General features: G+C 41.4%; 1 protein-coding gene across 4 annotated transcripts in view; it reads left to right on the top strand.

The window, feature by feature from the left end:
• LOC111662237 (MAP/microtubule affinity-regulating kinase 4-like) overlaps positions 1-14,581 on the top strand; it is a 56,275-nt gene that overhangs the window by 26,298 nt on the left and 15,396 nt on the right. For all 4 annotated transcript variants that reach the window (XM_087176523.1, XM_087176520.1, XM_087176521.1 and 1 more), the window contains 11 exons: positions 6,623-6,671; positions 6,787-6,852; positions 8,127-8,197; positions 8,743-8,799; positions 9,103-9,339; positions 9,980-10,099; positions 10,506-10,605; positions 11,094-11,203; positions 11,667-11,856; positions 11,967-12,187; positions 12,730-12,833. In XM_087176523.1, coding sequence (XP_087032649.1) covers positions 6,623-6,671; positions 6,787-6,852; positions 8,127-8,197; positions 8,743-8,799; positions 9,103-9,339; positions 9,980-10,099; positions 10,506-10,605; positions 11,094-11,203; positions 11,667-11,856; positions 11,967-12,187; positions 12,730-12,833 — 1,325 coding nt within the window. The remainder of the gene's footprint in view (positions 1-6,622; positions 6,672-6,786; positions 6,853-8,126; positions 8,198-8,742; positions 8,800-9,102; positions 9,340-9,979; positions 10,100-10,505; positions 10,606-11,093; positions 11,204-11,666; positions 11,857-11,966; positions 12,188-12,729; positions 12,834-14,581) is intronic.

The raw sequence follows: 14,581 nt of genomic DNA, 5'->3' as shown, positions 1-14,581 counted from the left end.
TGCAGGCAGCCATCCAATGTTGTGTATCTGCGCAAAAGTAAAATGTATATGTGTGCGTGTGTGTGCGTGCATGCAGGACAGTGTTGTAAGCCACCATCTAATGCTATGAAGTGTGTTTTGTCCCTCACCCAGGCCCCCTCAGCTAGGAGCTAAATTCCAGACAGGCAAACAAAAGGGGCCGAGTTTGAGTGGGGGTGCGATGGGGTCTTGGCACAGAGGCAGGGACCCTGAGAAAGACGAGATACAGAGCAGAACCGAAGAGAACAGACAGTGTGTGTGTGTGTGTGTGTGTGTGTGTGTGTGTGTGTGTGTGTGTGTGTGTGTGCGTGTGCGTGCGTGCGTGTGTGTGTGTGTGTGTGAGCGTGTGTGTGTGTGTGTGAGCCTACGTGAATGATAACAGGCGGATAACCTCGCAGTCCGACACGGTCTCTGCTCTGCCTTTTTGTATGCACGTGTAATGCCATTATCTGCATTGCTATTGTCCCTGCGTGGGTGTGTATGCATAATCATATTGTTGCCGCTGTATGCATTGTTGTTATTGTGCCGGTGTGTAATGGGAATAATTAGACAATAAAGGGACAAGAGGGCGGACAGAGGGAGAGCAGAAGGTTTTCCCACAACAACGAGAACACAACAAGAGAAGAGAAGTACAATACAAGTCTTGATCTATGTTTGTCCCCTGCTGCCTCCCCTTACTCCTCCTTGTTTACCCAGCATCTATAAGACTATATATAATTCCTCTTATTTAATCAAGCTGAGTCAGGCTTCGTATGATCTGGGTCAAATTGCCAGCAAAATGAGACCAGAATTAAACTGCAGCTTCTCTTCATTAATGATTCAGCTCCTCTCATCAACAAGCCTGGGAGCTTTAATTACCGCTGTACATTAAGGCAATGGAGGGATCAGGAGGAGGTGTTCGTCTAGTAGCTATTTTATATGGATAACATAGGAGGGCAGTGCTCCCAACGAAAGGAGAAATGGGGTCAAAAGTCTATTCAAAACTGACCAATCACAATCTTAGCGATCTCCATGTGGTATGTCCATACCTGCCAAAGCGGAGCAGCCTGAGGTGCAGGCGCAGGTCTAGGTGTACCTTGGTGTAACTTATACAAAAACCCTCTGTAGCTACACTGTCAGCCCTTAATACACAAGTATTAGTTAATGTTTAGCCTACCAGAATAACATTTAGTTAACCTTTGATGTGTGTGTATATACAGTGCGTATGTATGTATTACATTAAAACCGGTAAGTGGTTTCAATTTTGCGTCTGATCGGTCTATACTGAGTGAAGAGAGATAAAACCACAGTCAGGAATACACTGAGAGCTGACTATTCTCATTCATAGTTAATAGACACACACACAGACAGAGGGTTATTCACAGGAGGTACTCTGACGTGGGAGTAGAGAAAGAGGCCTGTGTGTTCATTTGTCCCTCTCATTCTGTCTTTCTTTGTCTATCATACTCTTCACCCTTTTCCTCTGAGTTTCTCTGGTCTCGTGATCGGCTGTGACTGAGAAGTGGAAGTGTGTTTGTGTAGAGTAGTGTGTAGTGTGTTTGACTGTGTGTTGCGCAGTAGAGATGTGAAGGGCCTGGGTATTTAAACATGAGCTAGACGAGCTTTATCAATTCCTCATTCCTCTATTTCAACATCTTTGTTTTCTTCATGCTGCTCTCTCTCTTTCTCTTTCTCTCTCTCCCTTGCTCACAGACTTGTGTTTGAAGGAGAGGAAAAACACAGATTCAATGCCTGCATAAACAGGTCAAAGGTCAACAGACTGGCAGGCCAGACACATGAATCAAACCCATGCAGTACCACTCTGAAAGTGAGACAGAGAAAAGTGAAAAAAATGCTGACAATCAGTTAAGTTTCTTTGTGTAGGAGAAAAGCAGTGAGAGCTCTGACTGAACAGTTGATTAATAATTCCTGGCACGCAGAGATGGAGACAGAGAGGATGTAAATGCTCAGAAGTTGATTAATGCTGCCTGAAATCAGGGAAGAGAAGCACACAATTAAATTAAGGCTCCCCATAATCCTGTAAAACACAAGAACATTTTGAGATATGAGGACCGCACAGTACAGCTGCAGTGTGTCAGTAGGTTTTTTGTGTGTGTCTCTGTGTGTGCAGCTCCTGCCATGTGCTTGGCGTTCCATGACTTTCCACAACACCCTGGGGTGCAGGAGATTCAGGCCCAGGGATTAATACCTGGGTTGGCATGGCAATAGTGACGCGAGGCTATCGCCATGTGACAGAAAAAAGAGGTGATTTAAGAGAGGGTGAATATAAGAAGTTATTCTGTTGGCTCCATTCGCACATGATGGAAAAAGTCTGACATTTTTGTTTGTTTCTCATCTTTAAAATGCACCTAAAGGTGGAATAAGAAACATCACAAGCACAACATTAAATCACTGTGAGCTGAGGACTGAGTGAGCTGCTGATCAATACCAATGACTCAACAATTTCCTGGCCAGCTGCTGAGGTTCCTGCTTCTTGAGCGTCTCTTTTCAGACAGACTCTGTTTAGGAAACAATTCCTAGCTGTTATTTTTATCTTTAAATATTGTCCCAGTGAGCAGCGGTCACGGCAGAAAAAGGAGTGAAAATGTGGGACAGAAAGAGCTGAATGAGTCCAGGAGAGAGGGGGCGTGAGCGAGAGGGGGGGGGAATTGGTGTATAGGAGAAAGAGGTGAGGGAGGAGAGGCTTAGCTGATAATTCTTCTTAAAGCTTAGATGAACAGCTGATGCACCATGCACTTAATTCAATTACACACTCTCCCAGTGGGCCTCTGTGAGTCTGTTTATGATGATGTGGCTTCCTATTTTTAACGCACTGAGCAGGAAAACTGACAGAAGAATAGAAACTAATGGTTATAACACATTACCAAACAGATTGGTTCTTATATATGAATGTTTCTCCAACACAACAGTATTGTTCTTCTTCATAGTAATTCACATCAGGGTTTTTAAAATTACAGACTGGTTGTCAAATCACTGCAGCTGCACATGTCTGTCTTTTCCTATGAGGAGTTAATTTCCTAAATGCTAACAAAAATCAGTTCATGGCTACGACTACTAATTAATTTCATTCGCGATCAATCTGGCAACATTTCTTTTCAATTAATCAAGTCCACAGTCCATGGTAAGGTCTTTTTATTTGGTTTTATCTGACCAACAGTCTAGACACGATTTTACTATTATATAAAACAGAAACAAGCAGCAAACTCTTACGTCAAAGAAGCTGAAGCCAGTTTTATTTTAGAACTTGAACAATTAATAGTGCATCAAAATTGGTAGTTAATTTATAATAAAACAATGTTACAAGTTCATTGTTATAAGTTTCGTTTAGGTCGTTTGCCATCTAAATGTTTTTTGAAGTATTCAGCTTCTTATCTCGGAGTAAAACTTTTCTTGTATGTACAGTATGGCCAGGTTGGTGTGTGTGGGAGGAGGGGTGTTTGCGTAGGCAAACTAAACTGGTATTTTTCCTTAGGGGTTAAATGCATACCAGGAATCTGTCTCGGATGATATTTGTGAAAACATGCACCCAGGCATACACACATCGCCTCGGGCCATTCTGGAGTTATGTCATTGTGGAAGTATTGTTACTTCACTGTGAGAAAGCAGATTCCTTGAACACGTGGCGTACTGAGCAGGTGTTAGGTCGGAAATAATCAAAATGATTATGAAACGGGACATATGTACTGTAGCCCCCCCGGATGAGTAGAATAAATAAATAAAGGTAAAAACTAATGTCCTGTAAATTAAATGTGAAGTAATCTGCACTTTCTTCTCTCCTCCTCGCATGGATTGTTTCTCTTAGTAGTAGTTTGACATTTTGGGAAACACACTCGCTCTCAGCCGGAGAGCGAGATGAGCAGATTGATACCACTCTGGTGTCTGTACAATAAACATGAAGCTGCTGTGAGGAGGCAGTTTGCTTGGCTTAGCACAAGCCGGGTTAACTGTTTCCCTCTGTGTCTTTGTGCCAAGCTAACCGCACTGGCTGTTAGCTTGAGCTTTATATGACAGTGATATCCTCATCTCCCTCTGCTACAGAGCAAATAAGTGTATTTCCCAAGATGTCAGACTGTTCCTTTAATTAATCACCTATGTTCTTAATAACGCAACACAGTGTAATATGTGGCTGTGTTTGAGCTCCTCTGTCTGAAGCCTGCTGCATTCAGGACTGTAGTGAAACAGAAATGCACTATAATTCATTTTAATCACATTTTCATTTTTGGACAGTTTATTGTCTTTTCAGACCAAAACAATCTTTATCTTTGTTTATTGTCAGTTTATCCGACAACTGCCGACTTAACGTCTTATAAGCACCATGTGTGGGTTGTAAGGTTCCTCTTGTCCCTCTGATGAGCATGAAATCATGTCCACTTAAAATAAGAAATAAAAATCTTCAAACAGTACGGCAGTGATGCAGTAATGCAGTGTGCTTCTCACTGAGCTGCAGAGGAATACAGGCGTTCTACTGTAGTGTACAAATATGGAAATGTGAACTGCGTTGGGTTATATATATAACCCAACGCAGTTCACATTTCCACTTATATATATATCTATATATATATAGATATATATATATATGTCTATATATATATAGATATATATATATATGGGAGGAGTGTGTTACCCAGGGCAGCTGAGTGTCAGCAGCAAGAATGAAGGCATCAGTGCATTCCTTCTTTTGTATTCTTGTTCTTTCACTGTCTCTCTGTCTTCTTTTTTCTGTGTTCACTGGTGTGTAATTTATTCTTTAAAAAAAAAAAAGAGTCAAATTTGCTGCAGTGTTTTCCAGAGCACAAAATGACTCCAATGCTGCCAATACAAAATAAATACTAATACAAATCCTTTTCATTGCCCCCGTCCCCTTACCTCGAACCTCTTCCTTGATTTCTTACTTTCTCATTGTCCTCCTGTTTTCTCCCCTGTCTGTGCCCCTCACCTCCTGTGCATTGTTAATTTGCTTCATATTCTATTTATGTTTCAGTTTCCTGCTGACACACACTGCCTTTGTCACACACACATTTTGTTTTTTTATAATGCACACGCATACACACCCTTCCTAGTGAAATGGCACTTCCTCTCCACGGTCAGAATGTCACACTTTGTCATTAATAACCAAAGCAAAACAACTAATGATGGATGAATGGATTGATTGCATATGTAGAAGCTATATGTAGGCCCTTGAAAACACATCTGCAGTGAATGGGTACAATCCCAAACCTTTAATACATATAAGTATGTGTTAGTTAAAAATCCAGTTTAAGGGTGACTTGAGATTTCATTTTTCTCTGATTTCTCAAATTACACTTCAGTTTGCTGTAATTCCATCTGGTGTTGAAAACGTCTCGAGACCAGCCGTCAGCATGTTCCACAGTGATGAATCTTGCCCTGCCGCTATCCCTCTGTAGTCTTTTATAATGGAGTTCGTAGACAAATACATTACGTTAATTAGACAAACAGAGAGAGACACCATCAGAGTGGCAGGATGAGGCAGCAGTCTGGAGCTCAGTGATGAATGGGGTGGGGGAGTAGAAGGGGAAGTACACCCAGGGGAGGAGGCCCTGCTGTCAGCGTAGCACCAGCAAGACACTCCCTTGGGTGGTCCGGAGGTGGTTGGAAAGATGAGTGTGGGGGGAAAACATGTATGTGTGGAGGGATGAGATGGATGAAGAGGAATGGTGTGTATATACCAGCTGTATGAATTTACTGAAGAGCAATTCGTCTGATGAATGAACAAGGAGGAAACTCAACTTCAGCACAAAGGAAAAGGCCTCTATCTAAAAATGGACTTGGATGTATTTTTGAATTCATATAAATGCATTATATTGTATTATTATTTATTGATTGTCACCATACAGTCTTTGTATTCCAACAAACTTGCATGTTAAAGGTCCATATTTTACACTTTCCTGTGTTTTAGTTGAAGTGTTGATCCATAAGAAGATATATTTGAAGATATTTCTCTGATTGGCTGACTGTTTACTGAGTGATCCAATAAAAATATAACAAATTTCAGGTAAACACTCAAATCCTGCAATGTTAGATGGTGGGTCCAGGTGGGCGTGGCTTAGGGCATGGCTGGTGGTGACTGCTTTGTTGTGACATCACAAATTTCCAGAAGTCCTGACAGCTGGTTTTAAGGCTCAGTTTCTGAATACAGGCTGTGTGCATTTCCCTGTGGACTGAGGCTTTGATACTTTCACAGTATTAATATAGAAGCTAGACCTGCTTTATAATATAACTACACACCTTCATACTATATGGACCTTTAAAATTTCATGGTTTCACGTGTAAATAAATGACAAGTGAAATTCTATTAAAATCTCTAACAGCATGACACCTAGATAAATCAAGTCAAGATAGTGCCGCATTTTTTATTTTTTGCTATATTTCTCACTCTCAATGAATTTAGTTAAGTCATAAAATAGCACAAGGAACTTTTCCATTTCAAGTCATATAGCAGTTTATTATTGCCATTATCCTTTTACCATTCTCCTTTCTTTTTTTTTTGTATTTTTGAATATTTTAAGCAACTTACCTGTGAATTATTCTGTGTAGAATAATGGAGTCTGGCAGTTCATTCTCTCATTTGATACATTTTTTTCAGCTGTTTCGAGAGGTACGCATCATGAAAACTCTCAACCATCCCAACATAGGTGAGTTACACCACAGAGAATGATCTTGGGTGTGTTTAGATGTTTGGAGGTGGTGGGTGTGTACATGTTTGTGTGTTTGTTACCATGCTAACATTTCTTCCTCTGTGTGTCACAGTCCAGTTGTTTGAGGTGATTGAGACAGACAAGACTCTTTACCTGATTATGGAGTACGCCAGCGGAGGTGAGTGACATCCCCACCACCCACATCATCATCATTGCCAAGTATTGAATGGTGCCAATTAGAATCTTTACTTTGACTGTACAGTTTCTATAGAGTTCAGCTGAACTCATTAATTTACGGTTCAATGCCTTAGTGTTCATCATCTACAGTCACGTTGCTTTATTGCTCTACTCTTTTCTCTCTTGTCTTTCTCCGTGCTCTTCTATTCATCTTGCTCTTTAACATTGTTCAACTGTTTCCCATGCTCTCTGCTAGTTTTTGTAGCTTCTCTGTTTTTCTTTCTTCTCTCCTCATCCTAATCCATTCATCTCTCTCCGCTGCTCTCTCTGTATGTTGTGTGATCTCTCACTTTAATGCCTAATAAGGAGACAGGAGCTCACCAGCCGACATGCTGCTCTGTTCAACTCAACCTCAGCTTTCTGTTTTACCTTCCAGGATCTTCAGAGTGCACATACACACATACGCACACATACACACACACACACACACGCTCACGTAGAAAATATGTATGGACGCTTGCACATGAAAACATTTGAAATGGTTTAATTTAAGTGTTCAAAACAAGGAATGTGTCTTCACAGAAATAAAGCAGAAGTTGTTGATGATTTCATACTTGACAAACATGACACTTGACTGGATAGCTGTTATCAACTGTTAGCTGTTTACTCTGAGGAGCTGAAAAATAATGTTAAACCAGGAAGAACGAACATTTAAGGACCAACTTATTGGAAGTCATATAGTTTTTTTGTCTCTTTCCTACACATGACAACATACACATACCCATATGCCTTTACTCATTTTAGTCAGGTCACTCGTATCAGGTTTCAACCTTTTCACAGTATTATTTATTTATTTCTATAGCACTTTTCACAGACACGAGTCACAAAGTGCTTTACAGGGTCAAGATCAGTCACAATCCAAAAACATCGAAAATACACAACACTAGTAGAGTATCCAGTAAAATACACATCGTTTATCTGAAAGCCTGTTTAAACAGATAAGTCTTTAACTGCTTTTTTAATGTATCGCTACATTTACTCCTGTAATGCATGAAATCAAATTAGTGTGAGCTTGACACAGACTTGATTCTCAACTCACAAACCTCTGGCAGAGTGTCGGAGGTTTTAAAACATTTAAACACACGTGAACACTTATAGGTGGAAGAAAAATCACTATATATGATTGGATTGGTTATATGGAGCACTGGACTTGTAAACACACTCCATGCCTGCCTGAACTGCAGCATGTCTTCATACTGTTTGTTTCTCCTCCAGGCGAAGTGTTCGACTACCTCGTGGCTCACGGCAGAATGAAGGAGAAAGAAGCCAGAGCCAAGTTCAGACAGGTCAGTAAAGCCCTCATACCTTACTTCACCTGTCCAATGCCTGTTCATCTGTCTGTATGTCCCTTTACAGCTGCTCTGTGAGCACGACTGATAGCTAGTCGGTAAAAAACAGTATAAGGAAAACTGCAGTCACATTAGGGTTGAAAAGCAGCACAAAGCAAAGTCTGGGATGATTAAGAAGAGATGCAGAGGTCAGATAAATTCATCATACTCAGCAAAAGTTATGGGAGCTGAAGTCTGAGTTCATGTGGCTCATTGTTTACAGTCACAGCTTTGCTTGTAACTGGGCAGTGTGGGCCTAAAACAGACCGACACAGAAATGCAGTAAACTTTTCCACTGTGGTTCAGACCAAATAAAACAAACAGTAAGTGTGATCGCACAGCAAGAAATTCACTCATCTGCTTTTCATTCGTAATGTTGCTCAAGGAGGCATGTGTGAAATGGAGCGCCTAGTTTAGCCACCATTTACATGATGTAAGTACAAACATGAAGTGCAATTTTCTTCTCTTGTTTGATGTCTTGTCTTCTCTCTCTCTCTCCTCAGATTGTGTCAGCAGTGCACTACTGTCATCAGAAGAACATTGTTCACCGAGACTTGAAGGTGATTACACAGAGAGAGAATGAAAAGGGTCCAAAAACCTTATTCAGATAAACAAAAATCTGTGACAGTTGATGTCTGACTGCATATATGAATTTTACACATATTAATAAATAAGATTGTAGCACACATTTATTTTAGAGCTGATATCTAACTAAGTAACCAAAATGAAGTTTAAAAACAACAGCTACAATTTATTTAAATCAGCCATTGCAAAAGAAAACACATCACTTCTTGAAAGAACAGATGGACTCCAGCCTTAAGTCAAGTCGTATGTGTTTCACTGTCTATGTTGTTTCCCTGCAGGCGGAGAACCTGCTACTAGACGCAGACTCGAACATTAAAATAGCCGACTTTGGCTTCAGTAACGAGTTCACTGCTGGCAGTAAACTGGACACGTTCTGCGGTTCCCCACCCTACGCTGCCCCGGAGCTCTTCCAGGGGAAGAAGTACGACGGTCCAGAGGTGGACATCTGGAGCCTGGGTGTCATCCTGTACACTCTGGTCAGCGGGTCGTTGCCCTTTGACGGGCAAAACCTGAAGGTGGGTGTCGTGTAGGCGGTGTTGGCACAGTATAATGTCATGTGAAGAGACTGAAAGCTCCCATCAAGTGATTTCTGAGGTTTTAACTTTGAGTTCAGTGAAAATGGGCACAAAGAAATAAATCCTTATCGCTATTTGACTATTCTTTGTCAATTATTTTATATATACCAAAGAAAATGAATGTACTATAGAGACATCAATATAAATTTATTTTAGATACAGTCACATATCTCCTTACCTTGAGTTTGAAGACCAGAACACCAGGCAGTTAAAAGTAGCTGTTACACATTTTCTCATTTTCTTGCCTTCTATTTTATTTTATTTTTTTCAGTTTTGCTCCTGTAGCGATCACAAGTCCTTTATGAAAGGAAAAAAAAAATCAGTATCATGATAACAAGATTATCAAAGGTATCATGTAAGAGACATTGTTGTTAGTCAGGTTGAACTTTATGTTAATGTTAACGTAAAGTCAGAATTGAAATCTGCAAATAAGTGCATTTTATCAGTTTTATAACCACACAATTGTGCACCATAATATCACATCATACTTAATTTTAGTAATTTTAATATAATATGAGTAATATTGATTGAGTGTTCCTGTAGCTGAAACTCAATGCGTTTGCCTGTGTTTTGTGTTCAGGAGCTGCGGGAGCGTGTTTTGAGGGGGAAGTACCGTGTGCCCTTCTACATGTCTACAGACTGCGAGGGAATACTGCGCCGCTTCCTGGTTCTCAACCCTGCCAAGCGCTGCTCGCTGGAGGTGAGCAGGAAACTTAACAACAATATGAGAAGGGAGGCACATACAATACATGCATGAGCACATCAGTGTCTGAATGTTGAGCTGTACAATACAATCTACTTAAGGGTCTGATTGCCCTGCATGTCTCATGTCTGTAGGTCATCTTGTCTTTCAAGGACAACAACAATAAATTATAACACACACAGTTGAACAAAGGCACACAAACTGAATTGTTGTTGAGTACTGTATGTAGATGAATTAGTACATAAAGTAAAGGTGAATCACTGAACATGGATAGGAAGTAAAATGTTGATGCCAAAGAATGAAAGTTACACTTGGGGAAAAAAAATCAACAAAACATTATTGTGTGTCTGTACTTTGTTACTGTATTTGTCAAGGCTTCTTTCTCCTTCTCCCTCCTCACCAGCAAATAATGAAAGATAAGTGGATCAATGTCGGCTATGACGGCGAGGAGCTGAAGCCCCACGCAGAGCCTGTGGAGGACTTCAACGATACCGGTCGCATCGGTGAGAAACACACGCGCCTTTTGCCAGTAATTTATTTATGATCAGAAATAAAATTGATCACAATCATTAACTAATAACCTAGTTGCATGTTACAATAACAGTAAACAGAAATATTCAGTGTGGGTGAACTGGGAACATCTGGTTAAGGACACTGTCAGCAGTCTTCAACTCCCACAGGTTGGAGACAAAGAATCTGTAGTCGGCCATGACTTTTGGCTTTTAAATAAGAACTGGTGAACTTATGTATTGTTCAGCCCCTCAGAGATTCCTTTACATGAATGTCCTATGGGATGCCATAATTTAATAACCATAAATGCTTAAGCAAACCTACATGGTGCTCCAGACATGTGCTGGCACCAGGCTTTCACACCAAGGTTGAACCTTTCATAAATGCACAGAAGGTCGACCTGCATGTTTCCTGCGTCACTCGTGACTTGCTGTGGAAATTGTGTAAACAACTGTTTCTAATTTCATTGGTCTCATTGCAGATGTGATGGTTGGGATGGGTTTCGCCAGAGACGAGATCAGAGATTCTCTGGTTAGTCAGAAATACAACGAGGTCACCGCCACATACCTGCTGCTGGCACGCAAGAATGAGGTGAGTGTATCGACTTGTTTTGTTGGTTTGTTTGTTGTTTTTTCACCTTCTGTAATTGGGTGAAATAAATGAATTATGCAGTCGTGGTTACAGTTTTAACAGTAGTAGATACAGTAAGCTCATATACAACACTAAATAAAGTTATCATTAAAATGAAAAAACACCACAGTTGGAGGTGTGTGAGATTCAGAATGATGTCAGCAGTTCCTATTTCTCATTTGTTTACAGCTGTGTTGTGTCATAGTCATGACCGAATCTGTGTTGTATGATTTTTATTTCCTGGTTTTGGGCCCTTTCTGATTTAAACTGAGACATGACTTTACAGTAATTAAACCTGGTTTTAGAATGAACTGATCTGGACTAGCTTGATTTTCTTGGTTTTAGTAAACAACTTTAGTAATGCTTGTCTCCATTCATATTGTTATTTTGAATTTTCTCTCTTTTCTGTTCATCTGTATCTCAGACTGACGGCACCGAGTCTCGGTCAAGCAGCAGTCTGAGTCTAGCTCGAGTCCGGCCCGGCACCATCACCAACGGGACCAGCAAACACTCCACTTCCTCTTCCTCTTCTGGTGCACCTTCTTCCTCCTCTGGCCACAAGGCACAGCGCAGCGCCTCCACATACCACCGCCAGAGAAGACACTCTGACTTCTGTAAGGCAGATTACAGAGATCACTCACAGCTTGGGGTTTAGCTTGATCAGTTAGTGTTCGTTAGATTCATTCTGCAGTTTTTAAATGACGACTTTTTCCCTCTCTCTCAGGTGGTCCAGCGGTTCCAGGGTCGACACACCCCAAACGGAGTCCCAGTGGTGTAGGTGAAGGGGCGGGGCTTAAAGAGGAGCGGCTGTCAATCCGCAAGCCGAGCACCAATACCGTCGGCTCCCGTAGCATCCCGACCCCCTCCAGTCCCATGGTCAGCTCCGCTCACAACCCAAATAAGGCGGAGATACCTGACCGGCGCAAGGAGGTTAACTCAACCACAGTGAGTGTTTTGTGGCTGTGATGAATCATCCAGTGTAACCAATCTCTCACACTGAATCCCTTATCAATACAACATGTACAGATGGCAGAATCCTCACAGTCCTCCTAATCCCATTTCCTCAGATTACAGCACATGGAGGCTACACTGACACAGATGTTATGGAGACTGTAAACATTTACATCCTCCACAGATTAGAAAAGAGCTGAACAGTAAACACTTGGTTGAGATGAATAACAAACTGTAGATTCATGCAGCAGTGGATATGGAGATTATGGTTGTTTAGTAAAATTAGCATGAAAAAGAGAGAGATCTGAGGGATTGTAAAGAGTTAAAGACAGAAGCCAGATTAACCTGGGATTAACTCTTTAATGTTCTGCGCCGCAGATACTCGTGACTGTCTAAGGTCAAACAGCCGAGGCAGAGAAGTGCTTGTTTTCAAATGGTGTCACATACAGCTCATCCACCACATCAAGATAAAAACATGTATCATTTACATCCTTTATTCTTCAGCAAATTCATGAGATTTCTGATTCTTTCCCCAGAACAACATCCCTGCTAGTGCCATGACTCGAAGGAACACGTATGTATGCACAGACCGGTCCAGCACTGATAGACACCCACTGCTGCAAAATGGCAAGGAGAACAGGTGAGAGGAGGATAGGTGTCTGCCTGTGTCTCTGTTCATCTTTTACTGTGTGTATGATGACAAAATCCCCTCACAAGGCTGCTGGGGGTCAGTGACACCTTTCAAAGTGTGGAAACTCTTTTTAGATTGTGTTCAAATACAACATGAGGCAAAGATTTTTCTTTATTTGTGGGGATTTGAGCCAAAGGTCGTGGAGCATTCGTGTTTAAATATATTTATTAGGAACAGCAGGTTTCAGCATCAGCACAACAAGTGAGAGCACCACCATCATCATCATCACCATCACAGTTCTGTGTCTGTGCTGAAAGTCTCCAAACCAGAAGATCAGGTTTCACTTTACTAATTTTCTGGCTGGTTTCACCTCAGTTCACTCAGCCTGGAGCAGATTTGAGTCTATTTGCCACCATCTTTGACTTTGCGCCAGCTTTAAATTTCTCCGCACTTTGTATCTGAAAAATCTCAAATGATTATGAGGTGAAATTAGAATCAGGTTTAGGTTGGAGAAATGGTTGTTGCTTGGTGAAAAGCATCAGCAGATTTTGTTTTTTGAAAACAAGTGTGGTGCACAGGCTATTAATGAACTGGCTGGTTTTGTTGGCTGTTAAATGTCAGTGCGAAAAACAACAGCAAGGCAGACTTAGACAATATGAAATAAATGACATTGTAGGAAATATATTTATATTCATAGTAAATACAGACAGCTGAAGGTTTATTATAGTGGGTTGGTTTATAAAGACTGAGTCCACACAGCTTCTCCTTTATTGCACAGAGACAGTGTTTGGCACAGGGTGTTTGTCTCACATACATTTTGTCTCTTCAAGAGGGGATAAAGGGCTTAAACTGTGCATGAGAGGGTTCATCTGTGTGTGTGTGTGTGTGTGTGTGTGTGTGTGTGTGTGTGTGTGTGTGTGTGTTTATTTACCCAGTATGAACTGTCTGTTGTTGTGACAGATGGTTGTCTGCTTGTCAGTCTCAGAGCATGGCGAGCACAGTCCCCTCCCTCTTTCTCACTCTCTCCCTTCCTCTCTTCCTTTGGTCACTCGCTCACTTTCTCACTTTCATTCTGGCTGGCCCTGTTTTCCGTCCCTCTGTCTCTTATTCACTCTGTACTTTTGCTGCCTCTCGAAGGGAAAGCCAGAAGGGTTCTGTCTGCCATCTGACCTCCAGTCAATTTTTCCTGTGTGTGTGTGTGTGTGTGTGTGTGTGTGCGTGCGTGCGTGCGTGCGTGTGCGTGTATGTGCGTGCGTGTGCGCTCATGTGTTAAATATAAGTATTGAATGTTGTGGGAAAAATCCTGTAAAGTGACGTAAGCTCCACCAACATGCTCAAATTTACCAACCTTGATGCTTTGATGATATCAAATGAAAAAAAAGAAACATCAGCCAGCGCTCTGGGTGGTGTGCTGGCTCTCTGGTGTTTATGTAACAGTTGGGATTCTCTGATTTGATTTGACTCTCCTGTGAGCAGAGACACACCCGACTCTTTTACATTCAGCCATTAAAGTGAGGCATTATTCTCTGTTGCAGCTCCATTTTCTGATTTAACAGGTGGTGCTGAGGGATGTAGGCATGGAGGGAAAAGAGTGGCAGGTATAACGAGGGAGTGATGATAGGATGAGGAAAAGAGAAAGTAGAAAGGGAGGAAGAGATGAAAGAGGGCGGAAAGAGAGGGGAGTGGACGGGGGTGAGCAGTAGTGAGCAGCAGAATGAAGTGAGGACTGGCATTGTGCCAGTGTAACCCTCCACTTG

The sequence above is a fragment of the Seriola lalandi genome, unplaced genomic scaffold, assembly GCF_002814215.2.
Source record: "Seriola lalandi dorsalis isolate HSWRI2012SDOR001 ecotype SW California unplaced genomic scaffold, Sedor1 jcf7180002054560, whole genome shotgun sequence".
In the NCBI taxonomy this organism is placed as follows: Eukaryota; Metazoa; Chordata; class Actinopteri; order Carangiformes; family Carangidae; genus Seriola; species Seriola lalandi.
The sequence above is the reverse complement of the archived record's forward strand: the minus strand, read 5'-3'. Positions and strand labels throughout refer to the sequence as shown.